This window comes from Prinia subflava, chromosome 1 (assembly GCF_021018805.1).
Source record: "Prinia subflava isolate CZ2003 ecotype Zambia chromosome 1, Cam_Psub_1.2, whole genome shotgun sequence".
Classification (NCBI taxonomy): Eukaryota; Metazoa; Chordata; class Aves; order Passeriformes; family Cisticolidae; genus Prinia; species Prinia subflava.
The window spans coordinates 145,165,045-145,179,695 of record NC_086247.1 but is presented as its reverse complement, the minus strand read 5'-3'; the positions used below and the strand labels follow the sequence as shown (position 1 = coordinate 145,179,695).

At 41.2% G+C, this 14,651-nt stretch overlaps 1 protein-coding gene across 1 annotated transcript in view; it reads right to left on the bottom strand.

The window, feature by feature from the left end:
* Positions 1–286: 286 nt before the first annotated feature.
* PTPRN2 (protein tyrosine phosphatase receptor type N2) overlaps positions 287–14,651 on the bottom strand; it is a 633,487-nt gene continuing 619,122 nt past the window's right edge. Inside the window, exons 22-23 of the mRNA XM_063415765.1 lie at positions 9,700–9,773; positions 287–5,089 (exon numbers count right to left, since the gene is read on the bottom strand). Of these exons, the coding sequence (XP_063271835.1) occupies positions 5,018–5,089; positions 9,700–9,773 (146 nt within the window). The 3' untranslated portion in view covers positions 287–5,017. The remainder of the gene's footprint in view (positions 5,090–9,699; positions 9,774–14,651) is intronic.

The window sequence follows — 14,651 nt, the reverse complement described above, 5'->3', positions numbered from 1 at the left end:
CCAGGGCTGTCTAAACCCAAAGACTGCTCTGACAGCTAACAGTAGATATTTCATGGCAAGATCCAAACCTTCACATAATTGACAGTGCTTATGGGAAATGACTTCCTATACCCCAGGAAAAAGTCCCTTTACTGAATGCTGGTTTTGTGTGGTAACCTTATACTTTATTCCTCTAAACCTTCTTTAATGTAACAATGAGAGGTTTCCATTACCTGTTCAAATACTCCTATGAACTTCGACTATTTTAAAACTATAAATCCTTTTCCATTTTGTAATGGTCTGATCCACCAGCTTTTCCTTCCCAAAAACATTTCCCTGCTATTAATTCCCACCTTGGATAGTCAGACCCCACCCCTCCAACAAGAGACATCGGCACTGCCTCCACCCCCCAAATAAAAGCAAAGCACCAGCTCTTAATGCTGTATTCACAATACCATACTCCACAGACAACGTGACTTTATTCACAAATATGATTTTTACAGAGGTAGAACAAAATACTTTGTATAATCTTTTTTTTTTTTAACTATATACATATAAAGAATGTAATAGAATGACAAGAAAGAAAAGGTTGTAAACAAAACAATATTATGCCATCAAATACAGTACAAACAGCATGCATGAACAGCTTCAAATGAAATCTTGCTGGTGTAACTTTATTTTTTTTTCTCATGTGGTAAATGAAGAGCAGTAAAGAGTCATGCTCTAATTGGATTGAGTACGCCACAGTTCTGCAATTTTAATTATTTTTTTACTTTTACAATAAACCAACAGGATCACTTTTTTTTTCACTGTGGTGGGGAATGCTTTTGTAATGCCCAATGTAATATTAACAGAAAAATACAATAATCAAATCTACAAATTGTACTCTCATTTAAAAAGCAAAACCATAGAAACTGTACAGTTTTAAAAAGCGAATTATCTCAAATGCTTCTTAAGAGAATTTTCTAAAGAAAGAATAAAATATGCAGAATAAAAATGAGGACAGCTATTGTTCTGTAACAAAGCTAATCAAATACTTGTTTTCTGTTCCAATAAACAGGTTTTTTAATTAATGACTGTTCTGGAAATTATGAAGTGGCCCAGGTTTTATTAATGTTCCACTTGACTAATAAAGCATGAACTCCTTACAGGTACTATAGCTGTCATTCCTCTGGGGATGGATGGGAATTGGTTCTGCATGCATGCTGGAGACAGGGACAAGGTTTAGTCATGGGATTAGATTCTAAAAATATTTTGAGATGAGTTAAACATTTAGTAGCTTCTATAAAAATAATCTGGCTTGTTTTGCTACTGGATCGAGATTTGGATTTGTGATTTTCTGCTGAAGGAAATTCCTGGCCAAGGGCTTCCACTGGGATGGGAGTTACCTGGGCTGCAGCAGGTCCCACGACAGCGGCCAACAGCAATGGTTACACACCTGAACACCTGAGGCCAACAGCAAACCCCACACTGTTGTTCAGCCCTGTGCCTCAGGCTGAACTGCAGGGATCTGGGATTTGGGGAATGCTGTTGTCCTGCCTCTCCACCACTCTAAGTCCCAGCCCATGTCATGGGAAAGACAAAGGCTGCAGAGAGCAACTGTGCTTTTACTCCTCTGAAATACCAACTCTGGTGACAACCACCTTTCTGTCCCTCCTACCTGGACACACTGCCTGCCTCAGGAGGAGTCTGGTCAGGTCCTGCCCTGCTCAGGGACAGCAGCTGTGTGGGGAAAACAGGGATTTCTGCCTCTGACCAGCGAGGAGCAGTGGGGTTAAATTGCTCTCCTGCAGGTTGCCCCCTAAAATGTCCTTTAAAGATTCAACCACACAAACAGAACCTGTACACTCCATCTGTCTTTGTCAAGAATGTGAGCGTGTCCAATATTAAACACATGCTGTTTGTGGCCAGGAGTCAGGCACCAGCCCCAGCTTCAATTGCAATGAGTTTACTAAAGATCAGCAGAAAATTGAACAGAGAAGGATGGTGGGTCTCACTTGACTTTGGGCTCTCAGGTGATCCTGGTCCTCAGGCAGAATCTCAGCTCAACCTGACAGTGAACATGGGGTGCATCCCATGCCCAGTGCAAGTCACTGGGGGTTGGCCTGAATAACATCCTTCACCAGATCACAGGGATTAAGTCAACTGCAGTGAAGAGAAATACCCGCCCTGCATGGCAAATCCATCTCTGTGGCTTCATCCATGGCTTTGGCATCTTCCTGGGAAATGGATAGTCAGACCCCTCTAGACTGCCCTGGTGCAACTGAAACCTGCGTTTCACTAATTGACCCTGCAGCAGATTATCACCCCCAGAAGAAGGGCATTTATTGAGAGGCGTGAACAGTGTGCTATGCAGAGATGAAATATTCTGTGTGGTTGTTTACAGTCAACAGAATAAGCCTTGCACCTCTTTGTGGAAGAACTCTACAGAACATGGCTGAAATAGCAGGATTGTCGATGACGGTCAGTGGGAGATGCTCCAACCCTCTGAGTAAGACTGCATCTTTCTGCTGTGTAAACTGCTCTACAAGGATGAATAAAACAATACATTCCTGCCCCATTAGCCTTGGGGAAGATTAATGCCCTCTAATCTACACTAAATAAACTCTGAAGCATGAAGTCCCATACTCAGCTGCTTGTGAATTAATAGGGATCACCCTGAACTTGCTATTATGAAATGCAAATATTTGCAAAAGAACAATTAAAAAATATTCCTGAAGTGCAACGAAAGGCTCGTCAGTCATGTTTGTGGTACGCACAGGGACAGTCAGGAGGCAAACACTAATGAATCCCAGGGCAGAAATCTGTGGTAAAGCCCCATTAGCCCACTGGCAGTGGGTGATGGCACAGCATCTCACACTGGGAAATCATTCCACCCAGCAATCAGAGGGCTTGGCTTAGGATACCCCAGTTTTGATTCTTTGGACAGTTTGTTTGCATACAACTACCTGTATTTTCAGAAAGCTGAAGTACGTGGCTCACAGTAAATCTACTTCAAACACTTGCTGATACAGCTCAAACTGATCTCATCTGCCCTGATCTGCAATTTTGTGTTAGCTAAAGCAATAAAAGAATCCTGTTAAACCTAAATTATCAAATGAAAAAGGCAATTTTCTCATTTATACTCCATTAGTTTTTTTAGTTATTGCTAGGAAAGCTCTAAAATGCTTAGGCCATAAAATAAACATGTGGCTTAATGTACAGTATGTGTACTTAAGAGGATGATGGCATCTGCAGTAACTGCTCTGCACTGCTATAGTAATGGGATGCACAAATTAAGCAACTGCATATATCAAGTAAAGCATACAAAAATGTATGGCAAAAAGTAACAAGCCTTCTGCTTTCTTTTTTTTTTTTTTAGTAACTCTTTAATTGCTAAAAAGAAGGAATCACCGATATCCACACCTACAACACAAAATTGCAACATGGTTGATATTGATTGATGCTCATCACCTCTGTGCCAGCAAAACTGTGTGATACTGTTATTTTTAACATTTCACTGATTAGAAGTTTATAAAAGCTCCCCTTCCCAAACTGAATTCAATGATATATTTTCCAGTGTTGTAGTTAAACAATTAGCCTAATATGGTTTCAAGCACACAACACTTGTAAGATTTTGGGGAAAAAAGCACCCCAGATTCTTAAGTCATGGAGATGTAGGATAGCATATGAAAAAGCATCCAAATATACACTTTTGAAAATGAATTTAATAGCCTAGATCACTTAGGCACCTTCAATAATTTTACTCTGAGGCCCTTCATTCAAACAAATCAGAGTATTTTCTATCAATAATGTAAATTCCTCTAGAAGAGTGCCACAACTAAACCTGTGAAATCACAGAAGCAAGATCACATATCCAAACCATTTACAGACATATTTTAGCATTACTTTGCAACAGCATTAGGCTTTTGAGAACACATCAATCTCTGAAATTCCATCTTTGTGCTGCTTTACCCCTTCATGCTCAGTTCAAATAGGTGTCCTGCAGAACAAGGAGTGAGCAGAGCCTCTGCAGAGAGCTGCAACAAATACCTGGATCAGACAAACTCGGTGAGAGTCATAAAATGCAGATTTCTTCTTCAGCCAGGCTTTTACAGAAATATACTTTACTGGCTAAAAAAGGATGGCACAGCGGAGCTTTACAGAGGGAAATGCAAAGATATGAAGGAGAGAATCCCATTTCCTTCCTCAGTAATCCCATAAAACTAACAAGCTCTTTCCATAACAGCTCTGGACAATTAGCTGACTGCTGACAGGACCTTTCCCATCACCTGAGGGGAGCCTATGCTCTCCCTTCCCGTGCTGCCAGTGCCAGGTACACGGTCAGAGTTGTGCTCATTATCCCCTGGCTTCCCATTATCGTGACCAATGTTTTCTCCCCAGTTGCAACAACCATGCAAACCTCTTTTACTCATAGTTCAGATTTTCCTCCTCTCATGGCACAAAGCTGAAAAGTAAACAACAGTTAAGAAAACATTTGCTTGCCAAAGCCTGGCATAAGAAGGTGCAAGCTCTCCTTGCCAGAGCCTGGATGTGTGTTTGCTCACACCCACAGTGCTGTTTCATGCTCCAGCTTGGCATTGTATGGGAACAATCACCATCCTCTTCAGGCCCTCACTCTTATTCAGCCTTTGAGAAGTTACAAAATATAACAGAACACTGTTTTCTGAGACTATATTGACTGCACTAATTACCCACAATATTGTATATTTGCTATTAAGAACATGAATGTGTGCTTTCAAAGTGTGACATTCAGGGCTTCAAGGATGTGGGAGGAATCGGATGGGTTGTTCTGTCACTTAATCCGAGGCTTTGATGTATTTTTAAAAATTGGTTTAAAACCCCGAAAAACGGAATACACATTTTAACTGTTGAACTTGTACCAGCTAAAGGAGTTTGTAAGGACCCTATCACTATGTGGTTACAACAGAAGATACACAGGTAAGGTCAGGTCACGGTTTCCAAGAACATTCACAGGGACTGAGGAGGAGGAAAACGAGGGACGGATTCTGCGGGAACCTTCGGGAGACTGAGCTGCTCACTGGGGAAGGGCCTTGAGTATTGCATTCACCTCCTCTGCCACCGCTGTCAGAGCGAACTCAAACTGCTCCTGTGGAGAGAACAAAGCACACCCTCAATAACAAAACAAAACAAAACACTCCCCAGAAAGCCCAGGGCTCTATTCTGCAGCTGAGCGTCCTCAAGACATTGCTAAAAATATGAATATGCAGGATGAACTGTAGTACACTGCAATGGAATGGAACGAAATGTTCTGGGATTATTGATGTCATAGAACATGTCTGACAGCACCTTGAAGCTGGAGTCATTTTAATGGGAAACAATGTTAGCAGCAGAACCTAAGCTGTTGGGACACAATGATGTATTGCCACTGCATGGTCAGAAGGGTTTGGGAGTAGCTGATCACCAGCCATTTCCTTCTGATGCAGAGAGGGGAACTCAATACGTTATTGAAATATGAAGTAAGTGAGATGCTGTAAAGCAGAGACTTTGGCTTTTCTCAGGAGTGTTTCTAGTTGAAATTATCTAAAATAAAGATCTCCTGCCCTGATATCTATACCTGCTTTTTGGCTTACCTGTCAGCGATCTTTTTAAGCCTCTCTTTTTAATGTCATTTCCACATTCAAAAATTCCTCAATTTTCTTAAGACTTCTCCTATATAACACTTGGCAAGGCTTTTCTCTGCTATTAATTTACTGTAACCTCAACACCAAAATGATTTACAAGCTTCTGTGTTGGGTTGGCAGAGGTGTGAGGGACACAGCCATGAACGGCTACTTCTTCTAAGTGCAACCCTAACACACTCCTGAACTGTGCAGTCCTACAGAAGGCCAAAGCAGTTTTAAATCCTCAAGGTTAACAGGTGTTGTATTTTCCAAGCAAGTAATTTTTTCTCAGTAATTTAGCTTACTGAAATAACTGAGAGGGTGATTTGGAATTTGCGAATTTTTCAGTGGAAAGTTTCCTCAAAATATAGGCAAATCAAAGACACCAGATAAGGACTGTGAAGAAATTCCTGGATTTTCTGGAAGTACTCCAGAGGTTTAAGCCAGCTGGGCTCAAGAGCTGCTGAGGAATTGGCTCTGAGGATGCAGTTTTGAGATGCACCCTGCAAAGCATCCCAAGATCACTCCTGGGATACTATCTGTGTCTCCAACTAGAAAATTGATGGTCTGTACCTCTGTACCTCCAGCCCCTCAGCTGGTGCTGCCAGGGGCTGCATGGGATGTTTACAGAACACAGCCACCCTGAAAAGTGATCACCAGACCAGTAACATTAATTTTGCAAAGTGTTTCATTTTACTGCAGAAATGGACAGGAAGGATGAAAGAACAAACTGCAGATGTACAACTTGTAGTTCAGAAAGGCAGCTGACTCTTAATGCCTGCAATCCAGTGCCAGTCTTCTCTGCCTTGTCTTACCCGACTGCAGTCAGCTCCCATGTGGAGATGCTTCAGAGAAGCAATGATGGGCACAGTGCCAGAGCATAAAAAGCAGAACAAAACTCAGAATAATTTCTCAGCGACACTGCCATTCAAGAATTTTGCTGTCTGCTTGGTGCTGTCAAAGTGGCATCCATGTACACTTGCTGGACTGCAGCCAACAGCTTTTAATCAGACATTAATTCACTCTAAAGAGTAGGACTCATCTTCAGTAGGCACTGAAAATGGTGTGCATGACTGCCTAAGGCTCCCTACACTGTCTAAGGTCTCTGCAATTAAAGGAAGCACTGGGAATGCTGGGGGCCATCCAGAATCATCACTTATATTTGCACTGGAGCACAATGAGTGTGTGAGAGAAGCTGCAGAGCAGCAGGGTCAGAGAGGGCACAGAGGGACATGCTGGGGCAGAACCAAACTGGTGCTTCCACCAGTTCAAAAAGCCTGAGGAAGAGTGTCTGCCTCGCCCAGGGACTGAGCAACAGGAGTGTGACCTTAATGACTGAGGCAAAGCAATTTACAGAGCATAATCTGCACAGCCAGAGCTCAAAACTGACTGCAGAGCAGCCCAAGATGTGTGGGGACATGGCCTGTCACAGATGGTGCAGCTGAGCTCCTCCTCTCCATCCTTCTGCATAACACACCCAGGTGAAAGGCAGGGAGTGCAGCTTCCACTGATGTGCATCCCCACCCTGCCAGGAAAAGCCTTCCCACACCTTCCACACTTTTCCATGAGGACAACTGCAGTTAGAGTAAATTAATGTCAGTAATTTTTAAAGGAGCTCTGTTGTTTTGTACAGCTACACTGTCATTCACATATTCTATTTGCAGATACAAGACTGCCTGGAGATGAATTTTAACATCTAGAATTGCCTAGAAAACAGAGCTGGACAGTCATTCTGTGGTGTCAGTTCACCTATAATGCAGAGGTGACAAGAATATGCTGAAAAAAATGACTTTGGCTATGTTTCATTAAGTCTACAGATAAATATTCCCAGGAAAACAAAGTGAGTTTATGTGACATATATAACACAGTAAGGAATCTATCTACTATTATAGATTGTGAGAGGATATAGGAGAGAGGAAAAAATGAAATATATATTTTTCCCATCACAGAGAATACACTTCCTCCTTCATTACTTTTTCCTCTCACATGAGACATATCAATTCTGTTTTACGATTCCCCTGCAAAAATAATCCAACAAACCCACAAACCCTCTGTCACGGTTCTCAGAAATGCAGAATGTTGTTATGATAATTTCATTACAATTTATTATATACAGTGCTTTTGAATTAAAGATCCCTTCCAGAAGACAAAATGCTGCAAACAAATCTTTCTCATGCCTATTGGAAAGGTGGAGCGCTGCCTGCTGGAAACACAATAACACTGCTGAAGGAAGTTGGTGTTTATTTTGCCTAGGGATATTCTGTAATTGGCATTTCTAACCTGACTTTTAATCCATCGTTTTAAATTACTCCAAGAATCTAATATTCCTCATTTGTATTCAGTTGGGAAAGCACAGAGGTTTGTTTAAATCCATCAGAAAAATTCTCTGGGGATCGTGCATTGCTAGCATGTAACCAGATATTTATAATTTGGAAGACATTAGCTTGAATAAGTGATTTGGGTGGTTTTGAGAAAATGACAATGATGGAAGAAGGAGCAAGAGGAGAGATAAGCAATATCCTGAGAAGATTTTTCATCCTGGATGAAAACACAGGATACATTTGTTTTCTGGAGCTCTTCCAGACAAATGTTTGGAGGGGAAAAAAACATGTCTTGAGGGAGATTTTCATGGAACTCAGGTAACTATTGCTGAGCTAAGGAGAAGTTGTTCACCTAACCTCATTCTTTGGTTCTGGAGTGATGCTTTTTCTTCTGTTGAAGGCAACAAGCTATAATTTCTCTGCCCTGAAAAGGAAACTGGAATCTGAGCTCTATGTTGCACAGAGCTGCTACGTATTTTGAATGCATTTGCAGAGGAGTCCAGGATTTGCATCTCACCTCAGAGTAATATATATGACATTGGATACTGTGTGCTATTTGGCTTTTTTCAGTCTGAATAATCAAAGCAGAAGAAAGACTTGTGCAATTTTATGTTTTCCTGCAGATAAAAATTAGTTAGTTTTGACTGGCTCATCTTTATTTTTCATGCACTTAATTGGTAAATGATAATTAACATTCCCCAAGCTGTTCTTCAGCAGTATTTTCCCCTAGTATTAGTAGGAGATAACATGATTGGGAAGAAATTCAGGAAAAATTATGAACCAATGATTCCTGCAACACATATTTATTTTACCTTTGCCCCTCGGCAATTTCAACCCCCTAAATCCTGCAGAATTTCCTATCAGTTCCAGCCTGGCCAAGACACAGGGCTGTCACATTGCTCTTCTAACTCAGTTTGGGATTATAATATCATTAGATATTTTATAAGGCCATAAACAGATTTATTTCGCTTCCATACCATGAAAGAGTTTCTTTATTGTCATATTTGCAGCTCTTAACTTGCAGCATATATCCCAAAATATCATTCCATACATCACTGGAATTTTTAATAACAGGATGTTTCATTTCTAATTTAAGAGACTAGAATTGCACCATCAGCTACTATGTTTAAAAGTTTTACATTGTGGAAAAATGTCAAAACTATTACAACTGACAGGAATTTAAGAGTACAGCATTCATCTCACCAAAGTATAAAAATATAGTTACCATGTTTCATCCATAAAAGCTGTAGGCATGATGCAAGCTCTTCCATTCAAAGATACTGACAATTACTTGATTCCCTGCAAAACTTTATTTCCTTTAATTCAAAACTTTTTGGGGTTCTTTTTTTCCAGAAAAAAATATCAAATGCAGCAGTTACATTCTCTTTAATGAGTAGAAGCTTTAAAAAAATATTCCATGCACAGTTAAGCACAGATACTCTAAGAAAATAATCCATAGTTCAGGATGAAAGCAAGAACATTCTTTCAAATGCACATTTTCTTTAGCAGGCTATAGATTGTTGTCTTGACTGCCCTTCATATATGGTAATCAAGATAGATGTTGGAGATGTTACAAGAAAGAACAGTAAACACCAAAGAAAGTAACCTAGATAAATCTTCAGCATAAATAAACCTCAGTTGGTAGGGAGCCAAACAGAGTAATCAGCAAGCGACCTGCGTTAAATTAGGTCATACCCTCTCTCTTCTGTCATGAAAACAACTATTGTGGAAGACCTTTAATGTATTTAAAATCCCAGTGGATTTATTGACAGTACCTTTGTCTGGACCATGCCTGGTCTCTGGTCCCTCAAGTGCTCCAGGGTAGCAGCAATATCAATCTCTTTAGCACCTGCAACAAACCACAAATTGGGCTGAGTTCAGAGCACAAGATAATCCATGCTGCATCTGTCAATCTCTTGCTATCGGGTTCCCTTTGGGCTAACAGTCCAATTGAAAATTATTACATCCATCTCTCAGCAGACTTGGCAGGCAGCTGCAATTTTTGTCTTCATATAAAAAAATAAGAGGTTGGGGGGGGACCTTTTACTAACATTAATTCTAGAGAAGCTAGAGAAAAATAAATTCTTAAAAATGTCTCTGCACCTAGAGCAGAATACATTTTGTGGAACCCGAGGGTCTGTCATGACAATGCCACCGAGCATCCCTTTGTCACTTCTAAGAGCAGGCACTGAATTGAGGGCCTGACCACACAGAGATTAACGCTGCAAAAACAAGATTTAGGTGACCTTTTGTCACCTGCAGCTGACATCCAGAAAACCCGTCTGTGGCTTCCTAGTTCAGGACCTGCCAGAGCACCTTATGTGGTCACTGTTTCACCTGGCCAATCTGTGGCACTTTCTTTATGTCCCACTCCAGGTGTCTGGACACAGCTGCCCTGTGGCCATCGGTGGCTCCAGGGCACGTGAAATGGGCACAGCCTGACTGGTGTGGGACTGGCTCCCTGCCCCATGCACACAGAGGAGCCTTTCATTAATACAGGAGCTATGGAGACCAAGGTAAGTCCTTGAGCCTCTTCCCTTTCTTATAATCCACAATTTAGAGAACTGAAGGGAACAGGGAGATGATGATTTCCTCCTCAATTTCCTCCAATGACTGATATTTCAAGACCACACCCCTCATTTTCTTTAAATGCCTAATCTGATGTTTTATGAAAGGATTGAGAGGGAATCAGGATTTTGGTTCTTCCTGTATGAGCTTCAAGTGCAGAAGCCTGGCTGGAAGCCCTTTGAGGTGAAAAGTTCACCTGCAGAATTTGACTTTTTTGTATCTGCTCTCTGCATGTCCCAAGAACATCTCATGGTACCAAAGCACCAGGCAGATGGGCAGAGGGTCACCCTAATGCAATTGTAACTACCCCATCTCTGCTTCACTGCCCTACTGCCCTGGCTGGCTGTTCATTCTCCTAGGGCTGATGTGGGCCCACAGCTACAGGAGCTTGGAAACGTGGAAACCTCAGGTCTCTCCTCTTATACATGCACTGTAGTCATTGGATGGTTTCTCAAGGGCAGGGATTGGCCACAATTCTGGAATCTCCTCTATTTTAAGGGATACTCCAGTGGTGTGATCTGAAGAAAATTTGTCAACCACTTCCCATTGCCTGGTCCTACAATTTTCTGGGCCACCCTCTGACAATTTGGGACTTCTTTCTGGAGGCATTTAAATATTCCTCCAATATTCACAGTGGCCAACCTGTGAGCCATGCACCAAAGCGTTGCTACTGCAATGTAACTTGTACACATCTAGAACACACACCCGTTGAGTTCCCAGAACTGGATTTGGAGAATTGGACCCAACACCTACCACTTTTCCTACAACTCTTCTAATTTAGGGGCTTGTCTACCTGTAGTTAAGTTCATAGCAGTGTAAACAACATGCACCTCCCAATTTACCCAACTCAACTTAATAGCTCAGCACCATCTTTTAAAAAATTCAGAAAAGCAATGAATAGTGAATGATTTGGTTTCCTTGATAAAAGATATGAAATTATATTCTTCACCTGTATCAGAAATGGAATGAATTCATTCAGTAAATATAATAACAACAACTTAGAAATGGTATCTGGGCAGGGTATCGCATGCCTTTTCCTCCCCACTCCTTCCCAGGATTTACAGGGATAAGCTTTGAAAAAAAATAGACAGTTTTATTTTAAACTTAAAATCCCTCAATTCTCCTTACAACAGAGCAAAGCAATACTTACATACACTGTAAAGTCTGATAAAAGTGACAGTAATTATACCTTAAATCTGTTGCAGGTTTTGCAGCAGCAATTCATCTGGAAAGCATCACTAAAGGTGCCCTCTTCACAAACCCTAACACTGGTGTAACACACTGGCTCTCCTCAGTGTTTACTCTCACACATACGTGTGCAATGAGGTGGAATTTTCCTGTTCCACCACAGCTGTGGACGGAAGCAGAGCTATGTGAGTACTGCACATGATTTACAGCCTCACTTGTAGCCTCTTTTGACTACCAGGAAATAAAACGTTCCAGTAGCATCTTGGTTCAAAGTAAGAGGAATTCTGCTTTCAGAAATTAAGACATGAGAAATATTTAAGCCACTGTCATCCATGGACAAGGTTAAGCACAGTTCTGAGCTTCCCAGGTGTATGCTGCAAGGATGAGCCCAGAACCCTCCCACTGCAGCTGGCAGGCTCAAGTACCCATCACTGTGAACATGTATGTCCCCCACCACTGGGGGATGATCTTTATTTGAAAATACTCTACCCTCAGGACACAAAGAGAACATGACAATACATAGCTACACCCTTCAATGGCCAGACAGACTTATGAGTTTTCCTTTGGAAGATTTTGATTTGATTCCAGATTTTTTTTTTGATTCCTCCATTTCTGTGATGCAGATTGCGGGCATTTACTAGTAAACTGATGTTTGCTTTTTTATCATCGTTAAGGGAATGTCATGACTAATAGTAGTATGAACAACACTTGACTAAAAAATCCTGATTTAGCAAAACACCAAAGCACATGCATGCACTGGAACAGAAGAACAGTCCAAGTGGGCTGGTGTGCTTAATGGGACACTTGTTCTGAAGTGTTTTGTCAGTGAAGTCCCAAAACCATCAGTTTTTAATGACTAGTGTGCCCAGCGCACGGGTTGTGATGTCACAGCAGGTCACCCAAATGCATTCCTGGTGTCCTCAGCCATAGGTAATTTTAAGGAAAAGCAGAACAAATCAAGTGCCTTGTTGAGATGCCGTTGGGTTAGAGACAATCCAAAGCAGAGACATTGGATTTGCTACACCCTTTTTTCCATCTCTGAATGCCTTGGATACTATGGTGATGGGAAACACGTAAGTGCCTGGAGAGACTGATCAATGAAACTGAGTGCTGCAAAGACAGGACACTGTTACAGAAGAAAAACACCTCGGAACAAGACAATTCACAGGACAGGAGATGAAATCAATGGCACAGGAAAAAGCCAGCATGACCTGTTCTCTCTCTACACAAGTAAGCCTCTCTTCCTCCTCTGCATCTACATGTTCTGCATCTATTCCCTTATTGTGATGAAAAAAAGTGTTTAAATATATATTGTTAGTCCTCTATTAAATCTCATTTTGTGATGAGGGCTTTTTTCTATTCAAGCTCAGGATACTCTGCTGCTGTATTATGTAAATTCAGCTCACTACCACTGGCACCTGCAAAAGTCTGTAAAAAGTTTTCTGGTGACAGACACAAAGAAAGAAATTTTCAAGGCACAAAGGGAGGTCTGAACCCAACCAGCTTTCACAGGTGAGAAGAGCTCAGTGTTTAAGCGCAGTGTGAACTTTCAACTCTCTCTGGAATTATTTTGCTGAAATCTGACACAAATTCAGCACTTTCTTTGCCTGAGGCTGAGGCTTTCTCTTTAATCTGGGAGTATGACAATATGGCATTACATTCTATAGTATCCAACAACAATTTATGTATGCTTTTGAGCCATTTCAGGTGGCAAGAAATACAGCATATGCTACGTGACATTGGGAGAGATGGATATTGCATCTACAGACATTAGGGTCAAGTCATGCTCTTACTGAGATGGCAACAAAATATCCACACACTGCTAAGGCATTTGAAACACTGCTTATCTGGGAAGCCCACGTACAAACTGAATTTGATGCAGTGGTTTAGAGCAAAAGCTGGGGGAGCTTGATCCACTGGCTCTAAGGATATCCAATTATTGGAAGTGTTTTGGTTAGGCCTCTAACCTACTAAGTCCAGTAATAGGTGCAGACGTCCATTTATTGTCATACAAGAAGTAATCCACAGGAAGGGTTAAAAATACTAGGCTGGAGAGCAAATGACATTTGGGAAAGAAAACAAAATCTGTCAAAAAGGCAGTATTTTCTATCTTCTCACCAATACATATCTGTCTATTACTGGTTTCAGAAGCTAAAGAGAGGGATAAAAGAAGAAGTATTTAAACAATAAAGAGCTGCTTTTTTACCTTCTGATTGTGTTTTACTCTGCAGGGAATAAATTTGGGCTGTGTTTGTGACAGGCTTTTTCACAATGGATTTCACTGCTTGTTTTAAATGAACATACGAATGTAACTTAGTGAGACTGAGCTAATATTGTACCAGCAGTATTGTGAAAAATGACTGTGCAAAGTGCTATTTTTTTAAAACAGAACATACATTTGCAATAATTCACTGTGAGCCAGACACTGCCAGCCTTCCCCTGCCCCTAGCAGCTCAGTGATCTGGCTGAGTAAATACCTCTGAAAGCACTTCCACACCAGTGCAAGCCAGATTTTAACTTCAGTAATTAACTATCATCTTCCTAAAGGCTTGAAGCATTCACAGTGAGTGCACAACAACCCACATCAGGAACATTAACTGGATAAACTAAAACAAGGGAAGATGCAAGCCGAATGATATTTTGCCCCCAAGGAGAGAAGCGGTTTCTGAAGTTTAGGGTCATATCCTTTGCAAGCCTCTCTCTCCCCGCAGGCAGGAATGCTGGATGCATGCTGGCACTTAACAGCTGGTGCTCCTGATTAGCAGATCTCAAGGGGTTAAAGTGTTTGCCCTTGGACAGTTGTGTAAATGGAGTATCCAGCACGTCATAAAAACATGGGTAAATTCCCCTCTTCTCCTGCAATAAACAACGACCCAGCTTAATTCTGCTGCAAGAGGCTCCATGAGGCTACCAGCAGCTCACAATATTTAAAATCACCATGAATTACCTGATATTAGTTTTATGGCTATAA